Source organism: Cyprinodon tularosa, unplaced genomic scaffold (genome assembly GCF_016077235.1).
Source record: "Cyprinodon tularosa strain WSP-4 unplaced genomic scaffold, ASM1607723v1 ctg287, whole genome shotgun sequence".
NCBI lineage: Eukaryota > Metazoa > Chordata > Actinopteri > Cyprinodontiformes > Cyprinodontidae > Cyprinodon > Cyprinodon tularosa.
In genome coordinates, this window is record NW_024038993.1 from 25,535 (window position 1) to 49,328 (window position 23,794).

General features: G+C 38.7%; 1 protein-coding gene across 3 annotated transcripts in view; it reads right to left on the minus strand.

Moving 5' to 3' along the window:
• Positions 1-8,912: 8,912 nt before the first annotated feature.
• The window catches only part of nt5c2b (5'-nucleotidase, cytosolic IIb), a 30,054-nt gene continuing 15,172 nt past the window's right edge, over positions 8,913-23,794 (minus strand). For 2 of the 3 annotated variants that reach the window (XM_038290699.1, XM_038290701.1), the window contains 15 exons: positions 22,174-22,291; positions 21,205-21,300; positions 21,018-21,109; positions 20,873-20,930; positions 20,170-20,263; positions 18,393-18,446; positions 18,202-18,285; positions 18,053-18,094; positions 17,836-17,943; positions 17,506-17,572; positions 17,220-17,390; positions 13,939-13,990; positions 13,535-13,595; positions 13,140-13,316; positions 8,913-11,967 (listed from right to left, as the gene is read on the minus strand). In XM_038290699.1, the coding sequence (XP_038146627.1) occupies positions 11,737-11,967; positions 13,140-13,316; positions 13,535-13,595; positions 13,939-13,990; positions 17,220-17,390; positions 17,506-17,572; positions 17,836-17,943; positions 18,053-18,094; positions 18,202-18,285; positions 18,393-18,446; positions 20,170-20,263; positions 20,873-20,930; positions 21,018-21,109; positions 21,205-21,300; positions 22,174-22,291 (1,505 nt within the window). In that variant the 3' untranslated portion in view covers positions 8,913-11,736. Of the gene's footprint in view, positions 11,968-13,139; positions 13,317-13,534; positions 13,596-13,938; positions 13,991-17,219; positions 17,391-17,505; positions 17,573-17,835; positions 17,944-18,052; positions 18,095-18,201; positions 18,286-18,392; positions 18,447-20,169; positions 20,264-20,872; positions 20,931-21,017; positions 21,110-21,204; positions 21,301-22,173; positions 22,292-23,653; positions 23,715-23,794 lie in introns of those variants that run through there. The other variant, XM_038290702.1, reaches the window with a different exon arrangement.

A 23,794-nucleotide genomic window follows, 5' to 3' on the forward strand; every position in this document is an offset into this window, starting at 1 on the left:
GAAAAGGAATGGGACGAAGTATAAACTTTTAAGTTTCCCATCCCTGCATTGCTTTCGGTTGCATATACCAATATACCCATATACAATGGCTATCACTACCCCTACATAGTTAGGGACAAATGCAGAAGACAAATTTCCCACTGGGGTCAGCTTCATAGTCATGGTAGGACACTTATTTTACTCAGGCTACCCATAAACCCACAGTAAAAAGGCAATATTTTTGCTATTACTGTTAATATATTGCAGAAATTTTACACATTTAGTTATAAAATGTTACAGGGGATGGTATTGGGGGATGATTTTCAAGAAACCCCTATGTGTGTTGGAAAGAAGCATAACTTCATGGCCTCGCCTGTCTTTTTACATGATGTTATGTGTTCTGCCTGTTAATTCTTCTCATCACAAACTTTAAGCTGAGCCCCTTCAAAATGAAGTTACTGATAGTAATCACCAGTGGTCACTGTTTTCTCAGGTATTTTGGTACTTTACGGGCACTTTACAGTTCACCAGATCATACAGTCAAATTTATTTAAAGTCTTCTATCTAAGGAAAACCAGTTGATTGCATCGACGAGACGAGGCAAAGCTACTATGAGAAAAAGCAGAGAGCATAACGTGAACTAACAGATTCTGCAGAGTGGGAGATAGAATGATAAAATATGGGTCCCTATATGTAATCCAGGGGTCTAAGCCTATAGCTCAGGATAACCTGAGCCACTCTAACTATAAGCTTTATCAAAAAGGAAAGTTTTAAGCCTACCCTTAAAAGTAGACAGGATGTCTGCCTCACAGACTAAAACTGGTAGTTGGTTCCACAGGAGAGGAGCCTGATCACTAAAAGATCTGCCTCACATTCTACTTTTAGAAACTCTAGGAACCACTAGTAAACCTGCAGATTGAGAGCGAAGTGCTCTGCTAGGAACATAAGGAACAATCAGATCTCTGATATAAGATGGAGCTTGGCCATTTAAGGCTTTATATGTGAGAAGGAGGATATTAAATCCTATTCTTGATTTAACAAATGAAGAGAAGCCAAGATAGGAGAGATATGATTGCAGTGTGGCTGCACTAAGCCTTCTGCCATTGTGCTATACTGGTGTACTTTTGGACTTTACATTTATTTTGCCAGTTCTACCAGTGTGTTGTTGCATGTCAGTTTGTTGACATTTCACAGATTTATACTGTAGAAGTGCTTAGTTGTTGTCATCTATTGGCAGTATTTTTGTACTACATTTAAGAGTTTCTGATGATGTCTTAAAAAGCAGACCAGGCAGGAGAACACAAAGTATGGTTTTCTCTCAGTAACACTTCAACATCGATTTAGTTGGTCTTTAAAAGCACCATTGGTATGTGTTCAGTTTTGCAATGGATATTTGTGGACAAAGAATAATTGAGCCATTTGTATAAAGCAATATTTCTTTATAAGTGCCTTTACAGCACCGAGCTAATTATTTCTCTGGAGCAAATTTATTGCACTTTTATGTGCTGTATTGGTTGCTACTGTGTATTATTTCTGAAAGTGTGTATGTTTATTTTTCAGTTTTACCCTACTCCAACTGGCTTCAGTAAAGAGTCAGCGTAAGCCTTCTTGTCTCTGTGGTCATTTAGGAAAGGAGTTAATCTGAATGTTGACTCCAACAAGGCAATGGAGGTTGAGGACACGACAACCAGCAACTCATGTTCCTGCACTTATCTAATCGAGTGTACCTCTTTTTGGCGTTTGAGCTGTATAGTAACAGTTTGTCATTAAATTCCTGACTTTTCGACATATAAAAATTGTAGCACAAAGAACTTCATTGTTGTTTTATATGAGAGATTTGTGGCTGAAATTTTGTTGAAATTAATGATTCACTCTGCTGATAACATTGATTCTAAAAATCAATGAATCCGTATAAGAAACGCATCTAATTGGTTGGAGTGTAATGAGAACTTTCTTTCCAACATCCACAGCAGGGATGTCAATCTCAAGTCCTCAGTGGGATGGTATGCTGCAACCTTTAGATGTCGACATGGTCCACCATGCTCGAATCAAATGGCTTAATTACCTCTTCAGTTGAAGTCAAGTTAGACCAAGTCCTGCAAAGGACCCAGTCATTTGATCCAGCTGTGTTAAAGTAGGGACACATCTAAAATAAGAAGGACGTCATCTCATAAGGGACTTTATTCTGACATCTCAGATGTAGGCTACAGCAGTAAAGGACTTAAAAATTCTGATGCCTTTTGCGTCCTATTCGAGATGAAATACACAACAGACCAAGGAGGACTTCAAGAAACCCTCAAAACAGACCATAACAGGAGGCAACTGGGCTTTGGTTAAGTTTCAAGTTAAGGTTAAGGAGTTTTTGCCAATCCTGTTGGCCCACGCTAGAGAAATCTTTTGTCGGAGTGCTGGTGTTTTTAATGCAATCAGGTGAGCATGAATCCATCAGAGCAATGGCTAGATGCTAATATAAGATAGAACAGATTAATATGTGGATGCACCATAATCTTCAACAACTGAATAAAAACAAAACTGAGGTAATGACCATCGGAACAAAGGAAGAGATCCAGAGTTTGCACACAGCTTCCGCTACTACAGCTAGAAACCATTTATTATGGCTGAAATTTTGGTGTCAGGATGGACTCAGACGTGAACCTTCAGAGGCACATAAAGGCAGTTACTAAAGTCAGTCTTTTATCCCCTGAAGAACATCTCCAGGATTAGAAGACTAATGTCCGAGCAGGTTCTAGAAAAATAAATTATGCACCTACCTTTAGTAGATTTGATTACTGCAACAGTGTCTGTCTCAAAAGTTCTTCAGCTGCAGCTGATCCAAAACTCTGCCGCCCGTGTTCTCACTAGAACTAAGAAGTAGGGCGTATCAGCCTCATTCTGAAGTCCTTCCACTGGCTCCCTGTAGCTCAGAGAATAGACTTTAAAATCCTTCTCTTACTCTATAAATAACTGCTTGAATCAGCACCTCAATACATAGCAGATTTGTTTCCAGTGTATCAACCTCCCAGACCACTCGGGTCTTCTAGTTCCAGTCTGCTCTGTACACCCAGAACTAGAACCAAGCATGGAGAAGCAGCATTTAGTTCCTTTTCCCACTTAACTGGAACAAACTTCTAGAAGACTGTAAAAGTTCTGCAAGCCTTTTAAGTCAAAATAAAAACCCATTTGTTTAGAGCCGCCTTTGACTGTTGAAGTTAAACTAAGGTATCAGTTTAAGTTTTCTGTTCATCTTATTTGCTAAACTGCCTGCCGTTATTGTGTTGTTGTCTTTACTTGCTTTTTTTCCTTCTATTTTACTGTTTGATTACACGGTGCACTTTGAATTGTCATGAATTGTGCTATACAAATAAACTTGCCTTGCCTTAAAAGATGTTCCAAGTTCACCAGTAGAGGGATGCAGCATTGATGAGCAACTGGAAATGTTTTCCTTGTAGGAAACCTTCCAGTGGAAAACACAGTAATTTAAACGACCACAGGAGAGAAGGTGGTAAAGCCCTTGGGCTTTAACACTCAATGAAAAGTGTCTGCAAACAGCATGTCTCAAGTTTTGGTACTAATTCTCAGTATTTGAGGTCTAGACTTTAGACTTTGTTGAAGAAAAGAATTCCTATAGATTAAGCAAATGTTGCAAACAAACAAACAGGATACTTGTACCATCATGTTTATTTTGTATGTTCTGTTTTCCTCCACACAAAGCTTTTTGCATACCACCCAAAATGCAAAATTACTTTGTGGGTCCACAATCTGTTCCATAGGTTATTTTTCTCCCTTACTTGGTTTTTGGTCAACTATAAACTCAAATATTGTCAACCGGCGCCAAACTCTGATTGGTGCCCCTTGGAACAATCCATGTTTTTTTCTACCAATGTCCCATTACAGTTAATGTAGAGTGCATCAAGACCTTTAGAGGTCAAAACCAAGACAAGACCAATACCATATAATGTCTTTGCCTTGTCTTGGTCCCGATCTCTAAAGGTCTTGGCCTTGTCTCTGTCCTCCTTGGTCTCGGTTGGTGTGGTCTTGACAACTATACTACCTTCAAGGCTGCAGTCTCTCTGCAGAAGACTCCCATAGAGACCCATTACAGGGCAATATGAGGCCCTGCCATTGTGTGCTTTTTTATAAGAACTGTGGGACTGCTACTTTTCCTCTTCTTTGTCTGTGTACCTAATCAACTCTGAGTAGGCCCATTTAGAGTTTAGCACATGCGTAACAAATATGAAAAACCATTATCAGTGGAGCCCTGATTTGACGAGTCACCATGACAACAGGGAAGACGAAGTGCCCATTTCACCCCACTGGAACTAGAGATTTTAATGCAGAAATTAAAAAAAATATATTGGAGAATGTGTTTAAAAGACAGCAACAGCACTACAGTTGCAAAGGAGAGGAAGATGGCAAAGGAGAAGACTGTTACTCTAGTTCAGTGGTCTCCAACCCTGGTCCTCAAGCTCTACTGTCCTACATATTTTAGATGCATCCCTGCTTCAACACAGCTGAATCAAATGAATGGCTTGAAAAGGTAATCAATCATTTGATTCAGCTGTGTTGAAGCAGGGATGCATCTAAAATCTGTAGGACAGTAGATCTTGAGGACCAGGGTTGGAGACCACTGCTCTAGTTAATGCATCAGTTTAAATGAAGTCTGCTGTGGCAGGTTGTTTTAATATTTATTAAAAGCACTCTCCTCTCTGTTGTTTTATTTGCAAATCACTAAAATAGGATTCTTCCAGGTAAAAATAACACTCCTTGTTGGAACAGTAATAACAGATTTCCTACAATTACATTTTTGCAGCACAAACTGAATTTCAGAATGTCAAAAACAAAATTGTACTAGTCAGAATTAAGCGTTATATACCTAGAAACGTTTACATATTTTAAGTTGATGTTTCCTCATGATCAGCTTGACTGAATGTGTATTTTTGATATGTGAAATGAATTTCTTCATACTCAAAATAATACAAATTATGACGAGTAAAAATGGGCTCTGTGACAAATCAACTACTTCCTGAACTTAAGGCAGTTTCTTTGGCTGTGTCCAAATGTCCGCCCTAATCACTATATAGGGCACTATATAGTGATTAGGGCTATATATTGTCACTATATAGGGCACTTTATAGTGATTACACCATTTTAAATGAGTTTCAGATCGTCTAGTGCAGGGGTCTTAGACGTTTTCCAGGCCAAGGACCCCCAAACTGATGGCGAGATGGAGCGGGGACCCCCTAATTACATATATTGTATGAAATTGTGTTATATCAAAGTGGTCCTATAGTCACTCTATTAAAGATGGAGTAATTTCACCCTGGGATTATTAAAGTATTTCTGATTCTGATTCCTGGTTGATGGGACAGGTGTTGTGAATGAAACGGTGCCCAGCTTGAAAGAGCTCCTGTGTGTCGCTGAATGTGTGCATTGATGACTGAAATACATCTTCTGCCTCCATTTATCTGTTTACTACAGTGTGTTGAATTCATGTTAATGTGGATTGAAAGAAATTTCAGTTAGTGGAAAAAATTGCAGGGGCAAATATAAAAAAAAGACTCATCGACCAAAAGTTTCACAACCCCCATGCAGTACCTCCGTGGACCCCCTAGGGGTCTCGGACCCCCTGTTGAAAACCTCTGGTCTAGTGGATGAAAAAGCAGTGGACTTGAATGTTCCGGCTTTGTTTCCCGGCCCGGGGTCTTTCTGCATGGAGTTTGCATGTTCTCCCAGTGGATGCAGGGTTTCTCTCGTGGTACTCAGGATTTCTTCAACATCCAAGAACATGACTGATAGGTTAATTTGCTTCTCTTAATTGTATTTAGGGTTGTGCATGGTTGTTTTTCTTTGTATGTCGACCTGTGTACCCCCGCCTTTTGCCCATAGACTGCCAAAGATTGGGACCGGCTCCACTAAGAACCAGATGGAATAAACAGAAGAATATGGATGGATGGATGGATGGATGGATGGATGGATGGATGGATGGATGGATGGATGGATGGATGGATGGATGGATGGATGGATGGATGGATGGATGGATGGATGGATGGATGGATGGATGGATGGATGGATGGATGGATGGATGGATGGATGGACTAGTTCACTGGTTGAATGGTAGTGGGTATTCAATTTCAGAACAATCACCTGCCAACAGCTGAAGAATGATTTCGTTGGTAGGTAGGACCTGTGTATCGTCTCATGGGGTTTTAGGGATTCTTGTCTGACTGTGCAGTTGTTTTCTGTAATGCTGTTATCAAAGAGATCAATGTGCTCTCACCAGTATCAAGTTCTATTAAATACCTGTTTGTGTTATGCTGCTAATGTGAGGATGAAAAACGTCTGGATGTATGTGATGGATTGTGAGGCGAAACAATTGCACTCATAAAGATAACTTTCTGAATATAAAGGACATCTATACCCGCTCTGAGAACCCTATCACTATAAATATGCACTTCTCTGTGAATTAATGTTGCTCATTTTTAACTATATCCTCATCAATAGGACATGCTTTGTTTGTGTTTTTAACCCCTATTGTTTGTAATGGATCTAGTAAATGATTTTCTTTTTATTGTTTGCACAAAACTACGACAAAACTCAGCTGACTGAATCAGGGGGAAAAAACATGATTGGCTTTAAGGAGAGTGGAGACACTGAGTTTACTGAACAAAACCTGCTAGCAGCCAGGTTAGGTCTGGGGAGAATGTTACGACGGCAACAGAAAAATGGGTTGAGTAAACTCTCTTCATGAAACAGAAAAGTCTGAGTTTCCCTGATATCACGTTAACAAACTTCAAGTTTTTATTAAAGCTTCTTCGTGAAACGGACCTGAGGAGTGCACACCAGCAAAGGACACACCTGGTCCCCCGGTTAGGCCATGTGGCTGCTGACCAAGGCTAAGCTTTTCTGAACTTAGGAGACGCCTCAGCCTTTCAAATGGAAATCAGAGGTTACAGGTCTGGTAAGGTTAGGGAAAGCATTTGGAGCGAAACAATTTGGGAGTTTGGGTGATTTCTAATTTCTTCCATGTTTTTAACTGTTAATGTAAGCCACAAAATTCATGTTGACTATAGGGTAGGCAACCAAATGCAAATATGTTATGAGCTGCTGTTCATAAAGTTAAGACATTTCATTTCAGTAAGAGTTTTAACACTAATTAAAACCTTAATCAAATACTAATTTTACCTCATTCAAAACTCTTTACGATCAATATTGGTTCTCAAACATGAGATTTATGTGAAACTGTGGTGTCATTGCTTTATTTCACTGAAAATAGTTTCCAACTATTTTCATTTGCTTTTCCTTATGTGTACAAAGTAGCTCATTAGTTTAGTTTGGTCTTAGTAGGTTTAGTCAAGAGGTCTCAACCATAATTTTTGTCCCCTAACAAACTGAGATTAAATATCACAAAGCTGTTTAATAATCACATGAATTATCAGGACTTCAGTTTGCACTGAATTTTAAGTAGAGATGGGAAGTAACTAAGTACAAATACTTTGTTACTGTACTCAAGTAGATTTTTCTGATATTTTTACTTTACTTTACTACTTATTTTTATGGCGACTTTTTACTTCTACTCCTTAAATTTTTACACAAATATCTGTACTTTCTACTCCTTATATTTTAAAATATTGGCTTGTTACTTTAGTTTTGAATCGTTTCAATGGAGTTACCGTTATTATTTTTCACGTCATCAATACCAAATTCAATCTAATTGGATGGGAATCTACGTTGCATTTGCCGCACCACTACAAGATGAATCGACAGATTCGGCGGTATTCATTCGCGGCAAATCATTGCAGCTTGGTGGCGGTGGCGTTAGCATAGTAGTATGGACGACGAGATGATTGAAAATGAACACAACGGAGATCTAGTCCTATTGGCAGACATCCATTTAAAATGTAGGCAACGGCATGAAAAAAATGGTTTCTACTTTTACTTTTATACTTTAAGTAAATTTACAAGCCTGTACTTTGGTACTTTTACTAGAGTAAAGAAGTTTAATCAGTTCTTCCACTTTTACCAGAGTATTTTTTAACACAAGTATCTGTACTTTTACTCAAGTACGGAAAGTGAGTACTTTTGCCATCTCTGATTTTAAGTACTGTAGGAATGTCAGCTTCAAATTATTCAGTTAAGTGTCTGCCTTTAAAACTGTGTTCTTTTTGCTCTGCTTTTACAATACCGCATAGCATAAAATCCTAATAAAATACTTGGAAGTTTGTAGTCATTATGCGATAAAATGGGAATATGTTTAATAGATAAAAACACTTTCAAATAGCACTTTTAACAGTGGGGTTAAATTGATCTTTTACTACTACTCACTTAACTTGTAATTAGTAATATGTTGTATTATTACAAGGTCTCAAGGTGAAAAGCCCTGATTCTAGAGCTACATCTGATAAAACAATTGAGTCAAATTTTAATAACGATAAAGCCATTTGTCATTCTTAATGTTTGATCAGCCTTGTGACTTAGGGGAATGCAGAGGTTCTGCTGAGTCGGCTTAAATAAAGGCAGAGTCAGAAAAGCTTCTGCTCTGCACACACTGGACAAATTACTTCAATGAATAGAAGATTGACCAGGAGGAAATACATAGAAGATACGGTTTAGAATTAGAATTAAATTTTCTGAATGTTGCAAGAGTAAACAATGAAGGAATCAGGAATCTTTATTCCTGTATTTTTAGTCAATGGAAACTAAACATTTCCCTGTGCAGCTAACCTGGCATACAAGTGACATGTAAATTGGTTAAGACAACACCTACATATCTTCTTTATGTGTACGGAACATTTGATCATTTTAACAAACAATCAACCAAACTAGAACCAAATATTATGAAAAACTATCTTTATTTTAGATTTTCGTATAATTATCTTAACATACAGCCAAAAGGAAGATTTCAGGAAACAAACACTGCTTAGAGGAACATCATCTGATATGCATGAAAAACAAAAGATGGAGTTTTTTTTTAAATGAGAGAAGGCTGTTATAATGTATCCTAGCAACACTACAATGAATAAAAATCTAATGTAGGCTGCAAAACTCTTGATTAGGCTTTATTAGGAAGGACTGAATGTTACACCTCTGCAGTAGGGTTAAAAAAGAAAGACAAATGTTATTTTGAGTAAAATAATAATAAAAAAAAAAATCTACAGTTTTGTAAGCGGAGACCATTTTAAAAGTACTTAGAAAAATCTCAACTAACGCATTAGTTAATGTACTTCAATACTAACCATATTTTATCAAATTTAAGATTATCTGTACAGGCTTTCTGTGTTTCATGTGTGTAAACTATGCTGACATGGTAAAAAAAAAAAAAATAATTTCATGTTTCAATTTCAGAGAAAATGACTGGATATCAACTGCATCAATATGCAGTTTATGCAGCTGCCATTATAGGCTTCTACAGCTGCAAAATTTAAAAAGAAAACAGGAAAATATAAAAAGATTTTGGTAAGAAAAAAGCTCAGATGTTTGCCAACAACATCAAAGTAGAGTTACATTAAGCTGAAACACATTCACTTCTCTCTAAACCAAAGCCAGGCCAAACCAAACATTAGTGAAAAGAATAAAAAAATATCACAGCACTTTCTATTGCTTTTCTTGACAGGCAACAATTACAACAAAGGCTGAGAAAACGGCATTAATGAAGAAAAAAAAAATGAAGTTCAATTTTCTTTTAGTACAATAACACTAAAACCAGTTTAAACCAGAGTTAAACCCAGGTTTAAACCCCTGAAAGCTTATTTTTCCCACCAACACTTTCTCCCTATGTGTAACTGGGAGTTTGGACAGACAATGTAATGTGATTTTATTGCTTTTTTAAAAACATAAAGCATCACATTATCCTACTAGTGCTGAACATATATATTACTGTGTGATAATAAATGAAATTATAGTAAAATCAGTGGGGAAAAAAAGAGGGATTCTAATCTCTCTACTTCAAATGTTAGTACTGAGTTGTTTTAACAAGATTAACTTGTTTCCTTGGCATTACTTAGAGGTCAGAGTCACTGGCTTTTTTCCTGATTTTAACTTAATAGATAACTCTTCAACTAAAAATGAACACTTTGAACCTGTTAAATATTCTAATAACGTGTGTTTAGTGATTTTAAAGCAAATAAAAAAACCCAGATCAGCACCTGGTAAATTCTGTTTTTACCTCTGTTCCTGTCTGTGGCTGTAGGGTTTACCACAATCACAGCCAATTTCTTTACGTGATCTGACCAAAATTTGAAAAGTAAAGGTGTTAGAAGATTACTGCTTTAAAAAACTAAAAGCACATGTTTTAATTACTTGTTTATTCTCTACTAGGAGTTGTTTGTTTACAGGAAAATATACCAGAGTAGATGCTTCCCTTCAGAAGTCAGCATCACAGAATCGAGAGATTAAGTGGTTGGAATAACAACATCACTAAAGACTGAACATTTTGTAGGTGTCTGTCAGCTTTTGGAGCTGCGTGTTGTGGGAAGTTAGGTTGCTGCAGTGACTGCTTAAAGCTCACTGCAGAGTGTGGGTCTGTGTTTTAAAATGCTGACACTGCTGTGTTGTACAGCTCAGTCTAAACAGGAGGAGCAGCAAAATGTTGTCCTATCAAGAATCAGCACTAACCTTACTTTAAAATTGGATTTATACAATATCTGAAACCTTGTTTTCCAGTATATTTTAATTAACCGAAGATTAAACACAGGGACTTAATACATTGATACTACTCTAAATAAATCATTAAAAATTAGAAGGGTTTTGTTTTTTTTTAATCATCAAAGATAGGTACCGCAGCCTGAACCGAGCCTATAATAAAATAATCACAGTGTTAAGAGGCAGACAGAAAAATACTGTCATCAGAAAGTCTGTATATTTCCTCCTATGAAATGATTAGAAGTTTATACGTGTGGAAATAAAACATCCTAAAACCACTAAACAAGCCAACACCTTCTGCACACTGAAAAGCTCCACGTCTAGGCACCATGAAAGACCGAGCAAATCAGCTCTACTTCTTTATAGTGTAATGCAATGTTCAAGTTTCATCTTCATAAAAGCCTGAGCTAAAATGAAATACTGCAGGTCAGCCTGCTTGGGATGCAACCGTGACACGTGGTTAGTTACATAAACACCACAGTATGTCGGGGCTCTTACAGAGAATAAGGAGAAAATGCAGCTACAATACTCTGTCCTCAGCACTCCCCACTCGAGCCCATGCATAATGGTCTGTGTCGACACCAGCTTTAGCTTCAGAGCTGCTGAGGTTTAGTAAAACTGACCCCTAATGCCTGTCAGGATGCTACATTCCCTTCAGTAAGAGTTAGAATGAATTAAGTGGATAAAAAGCCGACCATTGTTCCCAAACATCAGAAAAAGTCTGTTTTGAACACTCAGATGAGCGCTCCAATTGATGGTAAAGTGCGTTCCCTGTAGCTTGTTTCATAGTTAGAATTACAGTATAGCTGAATTTGCAGGGTTACAACGTAAACACGATTCGGTTACAAAACTACTATAAAAAATTAGCGTCTGATGAGAAGATTACTCAGGGTGGCGTTTTTTGTTTTAGAGAGCCGAGCATGCGTGATATTCTTCTCCCACATGTGTGCGTTAATCTGTTCGTGTGCATTGATGTATATTTACTGTAAATATGAGCACACAAACAAACACACGCATTGAGGAGGCGTTTCCCGCCTCGGAGAGAGATCCCGACTCCACTCTACAGGAAACATAAGGCGACAGGAACAGGAACGTGGCTCAACTCTGCAGGATGTTTCATTACTCTTCCTCCTCCTCCTCATCGTCGTCCTCGTCGTGGCAGTGGGTGATCTCCTGAGGAGTCTGGGGGAAGAGGTTGGGAGGCTTGATCTCACTGAAGGAGCGGGTCAGGTGATTGCGTTTGCACTCCAGGTCCTTGCAATCGTTGCACTGGGAGCGGTTACGAGTGGCCAGGGGCGACTCCAGGTCGATGTCCACGTGGGCGTGTTCAACCGTCGACTCATGAGGCATCTTAGGAACATCAGACACACATATATAGTTAATGGAAACTGGACAGTTTTTATTTCACCAGTCTGATGAAAAATAAATGTAATAACTAGAAATTAATAATAGCAGTAATACAAGTTAATAAACACCAGTATAGTAGTATTAGTAAAGTAGTCTTATTATTCAGGTTACACCATAATGAACTTTTTGAAGAGTTTCAGTCTGGCTTTAGAGCTCATCATAGCACTGAAACAGCTGTGGTGAAAGTCGCTAATAATACTCTCATGGCCTCAGATAATGGACTTGTATCTGTAATTGTCTGCTTAGATCTCAGTGCTGCATTTGATACAGTTGATCATATCAACATTATTTTAGAAAGACTTGAATATTTTGTAGTAATTAAATGAACAGCTCTAGACTGGTTTAAATCTTGTTTATCTGATCGATTTCAGTTACCTCAATGATCAGTGCTATGACCATTTCTCTTTACTATATATATGCTCCCAACAGGTAGAATTATTAGACAACATGGGATTAATTTTCACTGTTATGCTGTTAAACATGCTAGCAGCAGGCACAACAGAATACCAATGTCCTGAATTCAAACATTTGACATTTATTTGCTGCATTAAAGCTGCCGAACCAATAAAAAGTCTGATCTCAACACCTGAAATAAAGAGCTAAAGAAACCCGATCTTTCAGTAGAAGCTCTTACTGCTGCGAACTAACAAGTTAACATGAGCTAGCATTCTTTTTCGTCCCTATATATGTATAGGTTTACAGTTTTTCCAAAACATTTAATGGGCTTATAGTGAGTTGCACTCTATAGTCCAGAATATACGGTATTTGATATATTTTCATAAAATGTCCACATAGCGGAAGATATTTAACTAATCAAAACAGTTTTTCTATTGAATGTAGTGTCTAAGGATGGAGCAGAGTAAATAAAATACCAACTTTAACAACACAGCCCTATGTTATCTTCTCATCACATATTATCCATTGGTGATTTAATTTGGTCAAAGCTGTGCAGAATAAAATAAGAACCTTGTGGAAATAAAGAAGAAATCAAAAACTAATAAGAAGCGTCACTGTAAAATAAAAGTTGTTGCAGCTTATTGCTATTGGTACAGATGACAAAACCTAAAAATGTCAAGACAAATCCTTAAATCCTCCTCTGATGGTGATAAACTCACCAGGACGTGTGCGGCTCTGAACAGGTAGCTGAAGGGGTAATACAGCAGGTTGATGAAGGAGGCGGCATACAGGTCAGCGTAACGCATCACCTGGGAGGCAAAGAGAGTCTGTCTGGAGCCGCTGCGGAAAAGGCTACCCATCATGCCGTAGCACATGTCCATGTCATGCGTGACTTTCTGAGTGAGGAAAGTTGAGAGAAACAGAAATGCTTTACTAATATAAGAATCAAAGAAATTAGTCAAACTAAAAATATATATATATAGCTGCGTGGAGTGTCAATGAGATGGGGGGCTTTTAATCTCAGATGCCGTAAAACTCTCCAAACAGGCTGTAGGTCCAGATAGCGGTAAAGGCAAGGGAACAGGTGCGGGATAAACAGTGACAGAGGCTGTACCTTGACTCTTCTCTGAATGGTGCTGATATCAGGCCTCTCGTTGCTGCTGCTGTCCAGATGTCTGCGGAAAGACGAAGGGGGGGGGGGATGATCAGGACAGGCTGAAGGGATGGGGAGGACACACATATCAGTTATCTAAAATGTAGGAAGTCAAAGAGGTGGTGTAACAGCGAGCTGTGGCAGGCTATAAATACACTTTCAGTGAATCCAGTTATCGGGTGGCCTGCATGAGGCGACCCCTCCAGACTTCACCCTATTGACCCTGTTGTTCTTTCAGCCTGCATGCCTTCAAACAGGCAGCAGGGAGCAAAGTACAGCAGAGTCGATGATGTCAGGACAAGAGGAGTGGGACGGCGAAAAGAGAGGAGGGGGAGGAAATCAGTCCAAAAGGGGGAAGCTCTTACTTGTAAAGCTCTGCCAAGAAAATGTCCAAGCCCTGAAGTTCCTCGAATAGTGCTGGAAAACATCAAAGAGCGAAATGAGGGGTCAATTTTTCATTTCCAGTGTCAGCCCTTCCGCTTTAGCCACATCATCCTGTTTTCATGTAATCAGTAGTCTTTTAATGGAAACTTCATCATCTATTCCTTAATATTGTTAATGTATATTATTATATTATATAAATATATTCTTAATATATTGATATAATAAAACAAAAAACAACATGGCCTCTAAACTGGAGACAATGCACAGCAAATGCAGAAGGAAACCTGATGCTCCTTCAGTTTCTTTCTCTATGCATCTACTCCATTAGAAATAATTAATTTAGGCTTCACATGTGGCTTTCTTTTGAGTTTATTAAACACTTTACAATATAAAGAGTTTTTTGTTATGACATTAAGGGTTAATTAAGATGAACAAAAAGCCTGGAAAAACAAAGAAACCCAAATAATGCTATCTCCTTAAGTTTGGTCCTTAAGACACAGAAGCAGGCTAGTAAAGCTGTCAGCTGGCCTGGGTATATATGAAAGGTTAACATCTTCTTTTATAAAAGCATCGTTATTTTTCAGGTTTTCTAAAATGTCCACATAAAAACCCTTTAAAGTTCAAACTCTTCCCATAAAAATAAAATCACACCATTAAATTGCCAGAAGAAATAACTCTTAAACTGGCACCAATCCTTTCATACATATTCGATCATTTTTCTCCCATTTACAATACCAAGTTTCTGTCTATACACAATTGTAGTTTATTTCCCTAAAATCACTTTAAATTGGTAACTTTAAATATACTACAAGTAAATCTGAATATTTATCTGTGATCTAAACAAACTCCACACATCTTGAACAGAACATGAACAGGTGGGAGGAAAAAAAATAGAATAAAAAGGAGGGGGCACTACTACACTCTGTTAAACCTTTATTATGCAACGTTTCAGCCACAGACCATTGTCAAATCTGTAACTGCTTATTTGTATTTTTCCCAGCCATGTTTGAATTAATTAAGATGAAACGTAAAAGCTTCAGGAACAACATTATTAACTTTTTTTACTTAGCGCTAATAAGTGCCTACATACAGTTTTCTACTTTGGAGCAAGTTTTATGAATACAGAAAAGACATCTTTGGTTCTAAGGATCAATGATCAGTGTAAAGTAGATTTCTAACATCTAAAACTTTCTGGGTTGTCTGAGTCTTGTGTTGACAAAAAGCCGCTGAAACCTCTGGTTGTTTTCAGGATGCACAGGTATCTTGGCACTTCAGTTGTGTTACACAAGCCAGATTGTATATTACCGTATTTTCACGACCATAAGGCGCACCGTACTAAAAGGCGCAGTCTCAATTATGTGTCCCATTTCTGTATTTAACACACACATAAGGCGCACCGGACTATAGGGCGCATTTTTTATATACAGGTACATGTCCTCTACTACCTTTAAATAGCTCTACTGCGTATTTTAAAAATACAGCGGGCCCAAAACTGAGTATGACTGACTTTATTCATGTATTTATTACAAAGTATTAATCAAACCTGCGAGCTGGCCATGAGACAGACACATCGCAGATGACACAGCGCTGTGATCACTCCTAAATTAACTTAAAATCCTGAAACCTGCCGACGGAATATGTTCGCTTTTATTGCCGGTATCCTGGTGCCTGCACTGTAAATTATTTAGATGAAAAACACCTGCCAGCCGCCGCGGTGAGGCTGCTGTTGAAGGGATTTCTGCTGTCGGTGCACCGCTGGTATGTGGGGGTCTGAGCGGCTCCGACAGAAATAGATAATCTGGATGAACTGACTGCAATTATTAAGTTTTCAGGTGGACTTTCTCACTTAAAAACATATTAAAACTACTTTATTCCCCCTGATCACAGCAAATATAGCTGCAAGATTTAGATTATTTAGATGAAAAAACACCTGCCAGCCACCGCGCTGAAGAGGAGGAGACCCGGCCCAGAGGCTGCTGTTGAATTAAGTTTTCAGGTAGAAAAATAGAGCGGGAGCAAAACTGAGTATGTTTGTGCTTTATTCATGTATTTATCACAAAGTATTAATCAAACCCATCAAAGTCATCATCCTCTGTTTCTGAATTAAACAGCTGTGCTAAATCAGACATGCCAATTTCCCCTTCTTCGCTGTCAGAGTCACTTTCCGTGCAGCGCAGCTCCTCAGAAATAATGCCGGCTTTTGCGAAAGCTTGAACAACAGAGCCAGCAGACACGTTAGTCCAAGCATCAACAATCCATCCGCAAACGGTGGCGTAATCTGCCCGGCGCTGCCTTCCACTTATCCTGAAACTGTGGTCTCCGTCTGTCATCCATCGCTCCCACGCCGCTCGCAGCCTTACTGTGAACGGCCGCTTCACACCGATGTCGAGCGGTTGAAGTTCCTTTGTCAGACCCCCCGGGATAACGGCGAGCACAGCGTTCATTTGATTCACCTTTTTTTTTCACATCGGCTGTGAGATGGGCACGCAGCGATGGTGATGCGTGGAAAAAAGCACCTGGTCTCCTCACATACACCTGTCTTTCATCATCTCCTCATCCATCCAGCCCGTTTCATTTGCGTTAATATCATATGTCATCAGAGCACTGTGTCTGTCTCGCTGTCAGCTCCCAGATCAGCTTCTCTGATTTGTTGATGCGGCGCGTCCAGCAGCAAAACTTCAATTTTTTCCATCTCGAGCAGCAGCAGCGCGTTGGCGGTGCGTCAGATGCTTAAACGCTCCCGACGTGCTGCACCTGCAGCTCAAAACGCGCTCGGGACCTTTTGCTGCGCCTATACGCGCGTCAACCATTGACTTTGCATGTAAACTCGCTGCTTCTGCTGCACCTGCTGGGTCCGGTTCACACCGATGTCGAGCGGTTGAACAGCGAGCACAGCGTTAATTTGTTTCCCCATGTTTTTCACATCAGCTGTGAGATGGGCACGCATGGAGTTACATATTAACAGCGATGATGATGAGTGGAAAAAAAACACCTGGTCTCCTTACATTCAGCCACTCTTTCATCATCTCCTCAATGAGATGGTCTCAAAAGTCGCAGTTACAACACACATAGGGCGCACCGCACCATAGGGCGCACCGCACATTTTGAGGAAAAAAAAAGACGTTTAAGTGCCCCTTATAGTCGTGAAAATACGGTATATTTAGGTTTTCATGGTACCGAGGACAAAACTTGAGAAAAAAATAGCTGAATATGGACTTTTCTTTTTCATCAGAGTTTTGTCAATGTTTGTCTTCAGACTCACAGCTTTTGTCGGTCCACACGTGCAGCTCCTGAGCCAGCTCTGGGATAACCAGGAACGTTCTCCATCCCTGACGCTTCTTAGACTTGAGGATGTCTCCAAATATATGGTCCCCGATGTACAAAATGTCCTTCCCTTTGGCCCCCAGAAGGTCACACACAATGTCTGAGGAGCCTTGGAGTAAATATATTCTCATTAGTTACATAGAAGGATTGCTTTTATTGTAAAAAAAAAAAAAAATAAGGGAAAAAGAAGTAAAACTGAAAAAGTGAAGGGGTGTAAGGCTCACCTCCCGAGTACACGATCCCATGCTGCAGAGGTCCTGTGTAGGTGCCTATCTTTAAGCGTCCTGTGGTCTGGATTAAAAAAAATAAATGAAATAAAAATAGCAGAAATAACTGAAAGTGTATCTGTAAATTGACTATCACCAGCTTGAAAGCAGTTTGTACTTTCATATTTAATGGCTGCACAGATTTCTCTCACATTTTGACCAAAATGTTTTAAATCTATTCAATTAAACCTGCTGAATCATCCAAACTCTGAGGAAGTAATATGGCATGGCTTTAACTTTCAAAATCTCACACACAACAGCAACCAAAAGAGTTTCTGTCCTGCTCACCGTGTCGACCTGTCGGAGGACGGTTCCCTCCCCGAAGAAGAGAGGCTTTCTGGCATCCACCAAGATCAAGTCAAAGTAAGACTGCCAGGGCCGGTGAGAAGTACCAGGCTAAAGAAGGTAAGAATCCAAAAGAGCAAAAGTAAAGAGTTACACATAAAGGTGCAATAATGTTTTCCGTTTTCACGGTTTATCTGCAACTTCATCTAAATGATCTCACCTTGGGGCCATGAGGGAAGTCAAACAGGTAACTCATAATTTTCTGTGACAAAAGAGATTAAAAAAAAAAAAAAACATTACAATTTAAAAATTTTTTGTCATTCATCTTTTTGTGTTTGCCTAAAAAGTTGACAGTCGGTCTGTACTAACATCTGTGTATTTGTAGTCGCTGTTAGTAGCCAGGAAAACTTTGGCTACTTCATTCATTCGGCTCAGGAGAAGTGGGAGTTTCCCCTGATGGGAAAAAGAAGAGGAAAGAAGCTTAGTTATCTTCACAAAGAATGAGAGACAAAATGTGTTCTCTCTAACCAGAGGATATGTGCCGAGTACAAAATACTCACATCTTTCACCACATACTTCTCCAGGTTCTCTACCGTTTTCTCCTTCAGGGTTCCCTGCAAAGAAAACATAGGACACAAATTAGACACAACTACAAGTGACGATAACTAAAAAAAATAAATAAATAAATAAATCAAAGAAACACATCTCATCAAGTAGATGAGATGTGAATTCTGTTGATTCAGGTGATTGTACAAATGTGAATTTGAACCTCTGGGGGGGAGCTGCTAAGGATCCATAGGTGAATCTGGGCAGTTCTGTTTACTTTTTTTAAGCACCTGAAGAGATTTATCTGAATTAACTATCTGTGCAAATTCTCGGTCATCCAGGTCTACCAGCAGACTCTCTGATGGGTGTCAAAATGTTTAAAGAAAAACTAAGCGAAAGTCCAGTGATGGTAAGTTTAGGCCACGACTTATCTATCTCTTGGCTACGCCTTACTAAGTTGTGGCCACGACTTAGTAAGTTTTGGCCACAACTTAGTAAGTTGTGGCCACAACTTAACATCTTCAAAAAAAATTTCTGCCCAAGTCACCAGAGGGGCTCCGTACTAGACATCCCACAATGACCACATTTAAGCATAATCTTTACATTTCTCAACCCCCCACCGAAGAAAAAAAAAATAAAGTCTGTTTTATGGATACATTCATTATTTGAATTATCTTTAAGACAAAATAAAATAAAAATAAAACATTTTTATTGTGAAAAGAAATGTATCACTATAACTGTAAACGGTACGTTAAACATCCTTCGCTACTCTGCATAAACAGCTGAGAAGTTCAAGTGCTGTCATAGAATACAACACTTAAGGTAAAGTGGAGGATGTTCTTTTTCAGGGTGGATCATCTAAATAAGTGGTCCTCCTAATTGTTTACCATTCTGGTGATAGGTTTATATAAGTCCGTCCTAAGTGCTCGTCCCCATTTTCACTTACCGGTGGTGAGCCTGACATAGTGGAAAAATAGCAAAACTTCTTTTGGAAAGTAAGCTTGTATGAGTGATGCACACAGCAACTTTTAAACAGAGCTCTCACACACTTTTAATAGGTGTTCCCTCTCAGGAGTGGGTACAGTGTTGTGCATCTGCATTTTCTTTTTTTCTTTTTTTAAAAGAGTGGATAGAAATTTCACAAAAAATCCTGCACTATACCTTTGAGTGTTATCTGGTTAGTTTTAATAATGGAAAAACACACTGAGAATATTTGCTAAAAATTTTTTTGAATGTGTATTTTTGATGCACCAACACATTCTTGGCCATTTATTTAGATAAGACAAATCCTCTAGCCTGATAAACCAGACTAAATGGGAGATCAAAGGTGTTATCCATCAACTCGTAGGCAAAAATTATTTTGGCCGCTGGCGGGTGGGGCTCGTTTACTAGGCTACAAATCCTCTTATTTCTGCTACTTTTCACAATGAGACTATTATGAAATCCTATTTTGATCAGTAGTTTTCTTTTCATTGACCATTTCTCATCAGATCATATATGAAGACTTCGATACTTATTCATCAATACCTGGTTTAACAGATAAAAAAGGAGCTCCTTCAAATCGACATACAAGATAGTAAAGGGTTAACAGGATGAAAATAACTTTTCTAAGGCATCTACAGAAATCTTTATATAGAGTTCAAATTTACTTAAATAACCCTAAAGACCTTCTATGATCGTGTTTATTCAAATAGAATAAAAACGATCATATTAACTTCAGGTATGATTTATGTGAGAGAAAAAAATCACAACAACAACAACAAGAACAAACTGCAGTTGTTTTGGTTTTACCTTGAAGTGAACCCAGTCCACCGCGTCCCGGACGTCCTGGAACATGCTCTTGTAGGACATGAAGAGGTCACCATTTTTAAAGCCCGATTCACAGCTGGGAAAATGGAGGAGAGAGAGACACGCGCACAGCCGTCGGACAGGCCATATATTTACAGAGGGTCTTTGAAAACATTACATTTGTTTCTTTTTGTTTGCTTTTAAATGGGATAGCCTTCCCTTGTTGGAGGGTCCCCAGCCAAACAGGAAAGCAATCTCCCCCTAAAAGACCAACAACCAGGTTTCAGAGGACAAAGGACATGCAGCCATTCCAGATTACATCCACAAAAAAATTAAAGATAAATTACAGGCCATTAATCCTCTTTTACAGAAGGGATAAAAAAATGATTATTGAAGATTATTTTGCTTTATTTTATGTGGACAGTTAGTAAGATTTCCTTTAACTGCTATTAATCTTTTAAAGGATCCATGCTTGTTTATCATCTGATATTAATGTTGTAATTCTATTAAGAATAAACAGGTCTGACTGAAGTCCAAGGGGATTAGCCTTTAATTGGAATAAGCTGATATTAGCCTTTAGGACACCAGGACGCTCCCATGCTTTAGGGCAGTTGCTTTTCCCCCTGAGTGGCTTGCAAATGTCTTTATGTCAACATGCAGAACTTGTGCTGTTACATGAGATGTAATCTAAAAGGAAGTTTCTTACCTTGTGTATCTGTCACAGTTTGAGAAAAAATCCACAAGACAAGCAAAAAGGTAGGTTTCTTTAAAAAAAAAAAAAAGAAGAAAATTAGGTGAGGCCGAGTTTTTAGGATGAGAAATAATCTGGGGACAGTTTCCTTGACCCTCACCTGGAAGGTTGAAGAGTGTGTTAAGGATATAAAAACGCTCTGTGTCATCCCGCTGGATAAACTTGTTCGAATATCGTTCACGTATATCAGGGCTGGAAGGGGTACAAGGAGAGAAGAGAAAGCTCACAATCCTATTTTTTGTAACTGAAATAGAGATTTTAAACGAAGAGCATCAAAACCAGCTTACCCTCGAAAGAAATTAAATCCATGGGCACAAACCAGGATATTACCATAAGCGTCAACCTTCAGCAAGTTTCCATACATGGTATCAAACACAAGGCCTCTGAAAAGAAGAGGAAAATTATATTAAAATCCTCCCACAGAGGTACTGCCTTTCAACCTTTTTGGCTCATTGTTATCCTCTCAAAATGCAAAGAAGCTTCCCCGCCCACAGCATCACATTACTCAACATTCTATGGGATTAGAAATTTGAAAAAGATAAGGTGTGTGATGACGTCTGGAAATCGTTTGACATTCTTTGTTAAAACGTCGACTCATGTTTAAGTTTAATGGGATTTTTCTCTCACATGATTCTTGTGATTCTATCAGTCATCATGTGTTTTTAAATGGATTTTCTACTTGTTTGAAAACTCCTTACGAACCTTTTTTGTGTGTGCGTTTTTTTTTTTTTAAGGGGTGTTTACCTACTTATTTTCCATAAAGGCTCATTAAATACATTACAAATCCAAAATCATTCACATTGCTTTAACTTGTTTCTACATTTCTGGCTTTGGAGTCAAAAGTTTTAAGGAACTTTATAACAATGTTTTTTAATGATAGACCAACAAACAGTAGTAAATAATTGTGAACATTTATATTTGTAGAAAACTATTTATGATTTTACTTCCATTTCTCAATCATGAGCTACTTTGAGTATCTATCTCAAATTAAAGTAAAACATTTACATGTTTTTGTTATAATGTGGCAAAATGTGAATTAATCTGAAGGACTACTGATACTTCAGACCGCACAGAGTTAGACGAAGCCGTCCGACTGACTTCATATTTAGTTTTTTGTTTTAAACCCTAATTCTCAGGTTTATCTTACAACCCATTCAGAGATTCAGAGGCTAAAAAGTGAAATGGATGAGCCGGAAAGAAAAAAAAACTTTGCCATTAACCCCAAAAGCTAATGAAACATTTGAGGTTGTTCTCACCTGGTGGGAAATGATGGATCGTAGACGAAGCTGAGCAGCTCTTGGGGATAACCGATGGACACAAGCCGCTCCACCGTCAGCTCAAAGCCCAGCGCCTCGTACTCAGGCGACTTGTAGACTGGATATTAAAACACACAAACACTTAAACTTGTTTCAATATATTTGACCAAACATGCATTCTTATTACATAAAAAGAGGAACATTTGTGTCAAACCTGCTCTCAGTAAGATCCATTCATGTTTCAATTTTATTTCTATTAAGCTATTAAGTGTTTTAGTTACGTTGCTGTAAAATGCAAACCTTCATGTTAACATGGGTTTACTGTCTTGCATTGTTATTGCGTTTCATTTTGCAGATCAGTTACAAAAAACACATTTAACAATCCGGCCAGGATTTGTAGTCGTTTGGACTTTGATAAAGTCCAATCAAGTCTATATAAACCAACAAATGCTGCACAAACTATGCTACACCAGAAGGATGGTCTCAAGAAGAACAAACTTTAAAAGAAGATCCTGACCATGGCTAAAAGTTGTGGTAAAATACAGATTCCCCATCATTTCAGCTGTGTTTAGTCATTAACCTCTTGGTGGGGGAGAAAAAAGCCAGGAAAAACCAGATAAATGTTGTAAAAAAAATCTTGAGCATGGCCAAAGCTTTGCTGGGCTAAAAATTCCCACACATTAGTTGTAGCTCGTGTAGTATGAAGCAAGGCTTCTGCGTCATTGCTTCCCATGACCCCTGTACACCCAGTTGACATGAACCTACCACCACTGGAGTTAAAAAAAAACCCGTCCCCCCCATACTGATCTATACAGTAAAAAGTATCTTACTCACTTTTGTAAATGTAATGTTTCCAGGTTATACTTATTCACTTAGAACCAACTCTGGTATCAATATTTTGCTAACATTGTCTCCCTCTGTAGTTGCCCAACTATTGCCTCTTTTGCCACTTCCACCATGTAACGCCCAACTCCATAAAGAAAAATGATCAGTTGTGTGAATAATAAAGCTTTAAAGTTAAATTTGAGCTCTGGGGAGACCACTGAGCCTCCTGCTTGCCCGTAATCCATATTTAACCCAGACTCTGGAAATATAAACATGGGCTAAGAAAAGGCCGGTGCAAGACTAAAATGCTTTCTGAGGCTGGTGCGAAAAAAAGAACTTGTCAGATGTTATAAATACGCGAGTAAGAATGCACTCTGTGTTGTCGCCTAGTTTCTGTGCTCCCAGTGGGGTGCGGGGAAGACTTTGGGGAGGTGAACTGGTGGATGGCTCTTAAGGGGACAGAACAGAACCGCAGGAAAACATCTGCAGGGTTCTGTAGAAAGCATGCATGTGTAAAAATGAACCAATGTGCAGGACAACTGGTTTAATTTATGAATTTTGCAAAAATCTCTGCAAAGACTGGCCAGTTTCTGCATTATAAACTTGCAGAGTGTCGCAATCCAGCCCCCCCTCCTCCTCCAAATGTTTTTCTCACAGTAAACTGAGGGTTTGGGCTCAATGCCCAGAGAGGCAGCCAACATCCCAGTCCACTCCTCCTTGCTCCCTTGTCATAATCTTGAACATCTGAGGTAGAAGAAAAATCTATTTTGAGAGTCGTTTTCCCCTCAGTCACCTA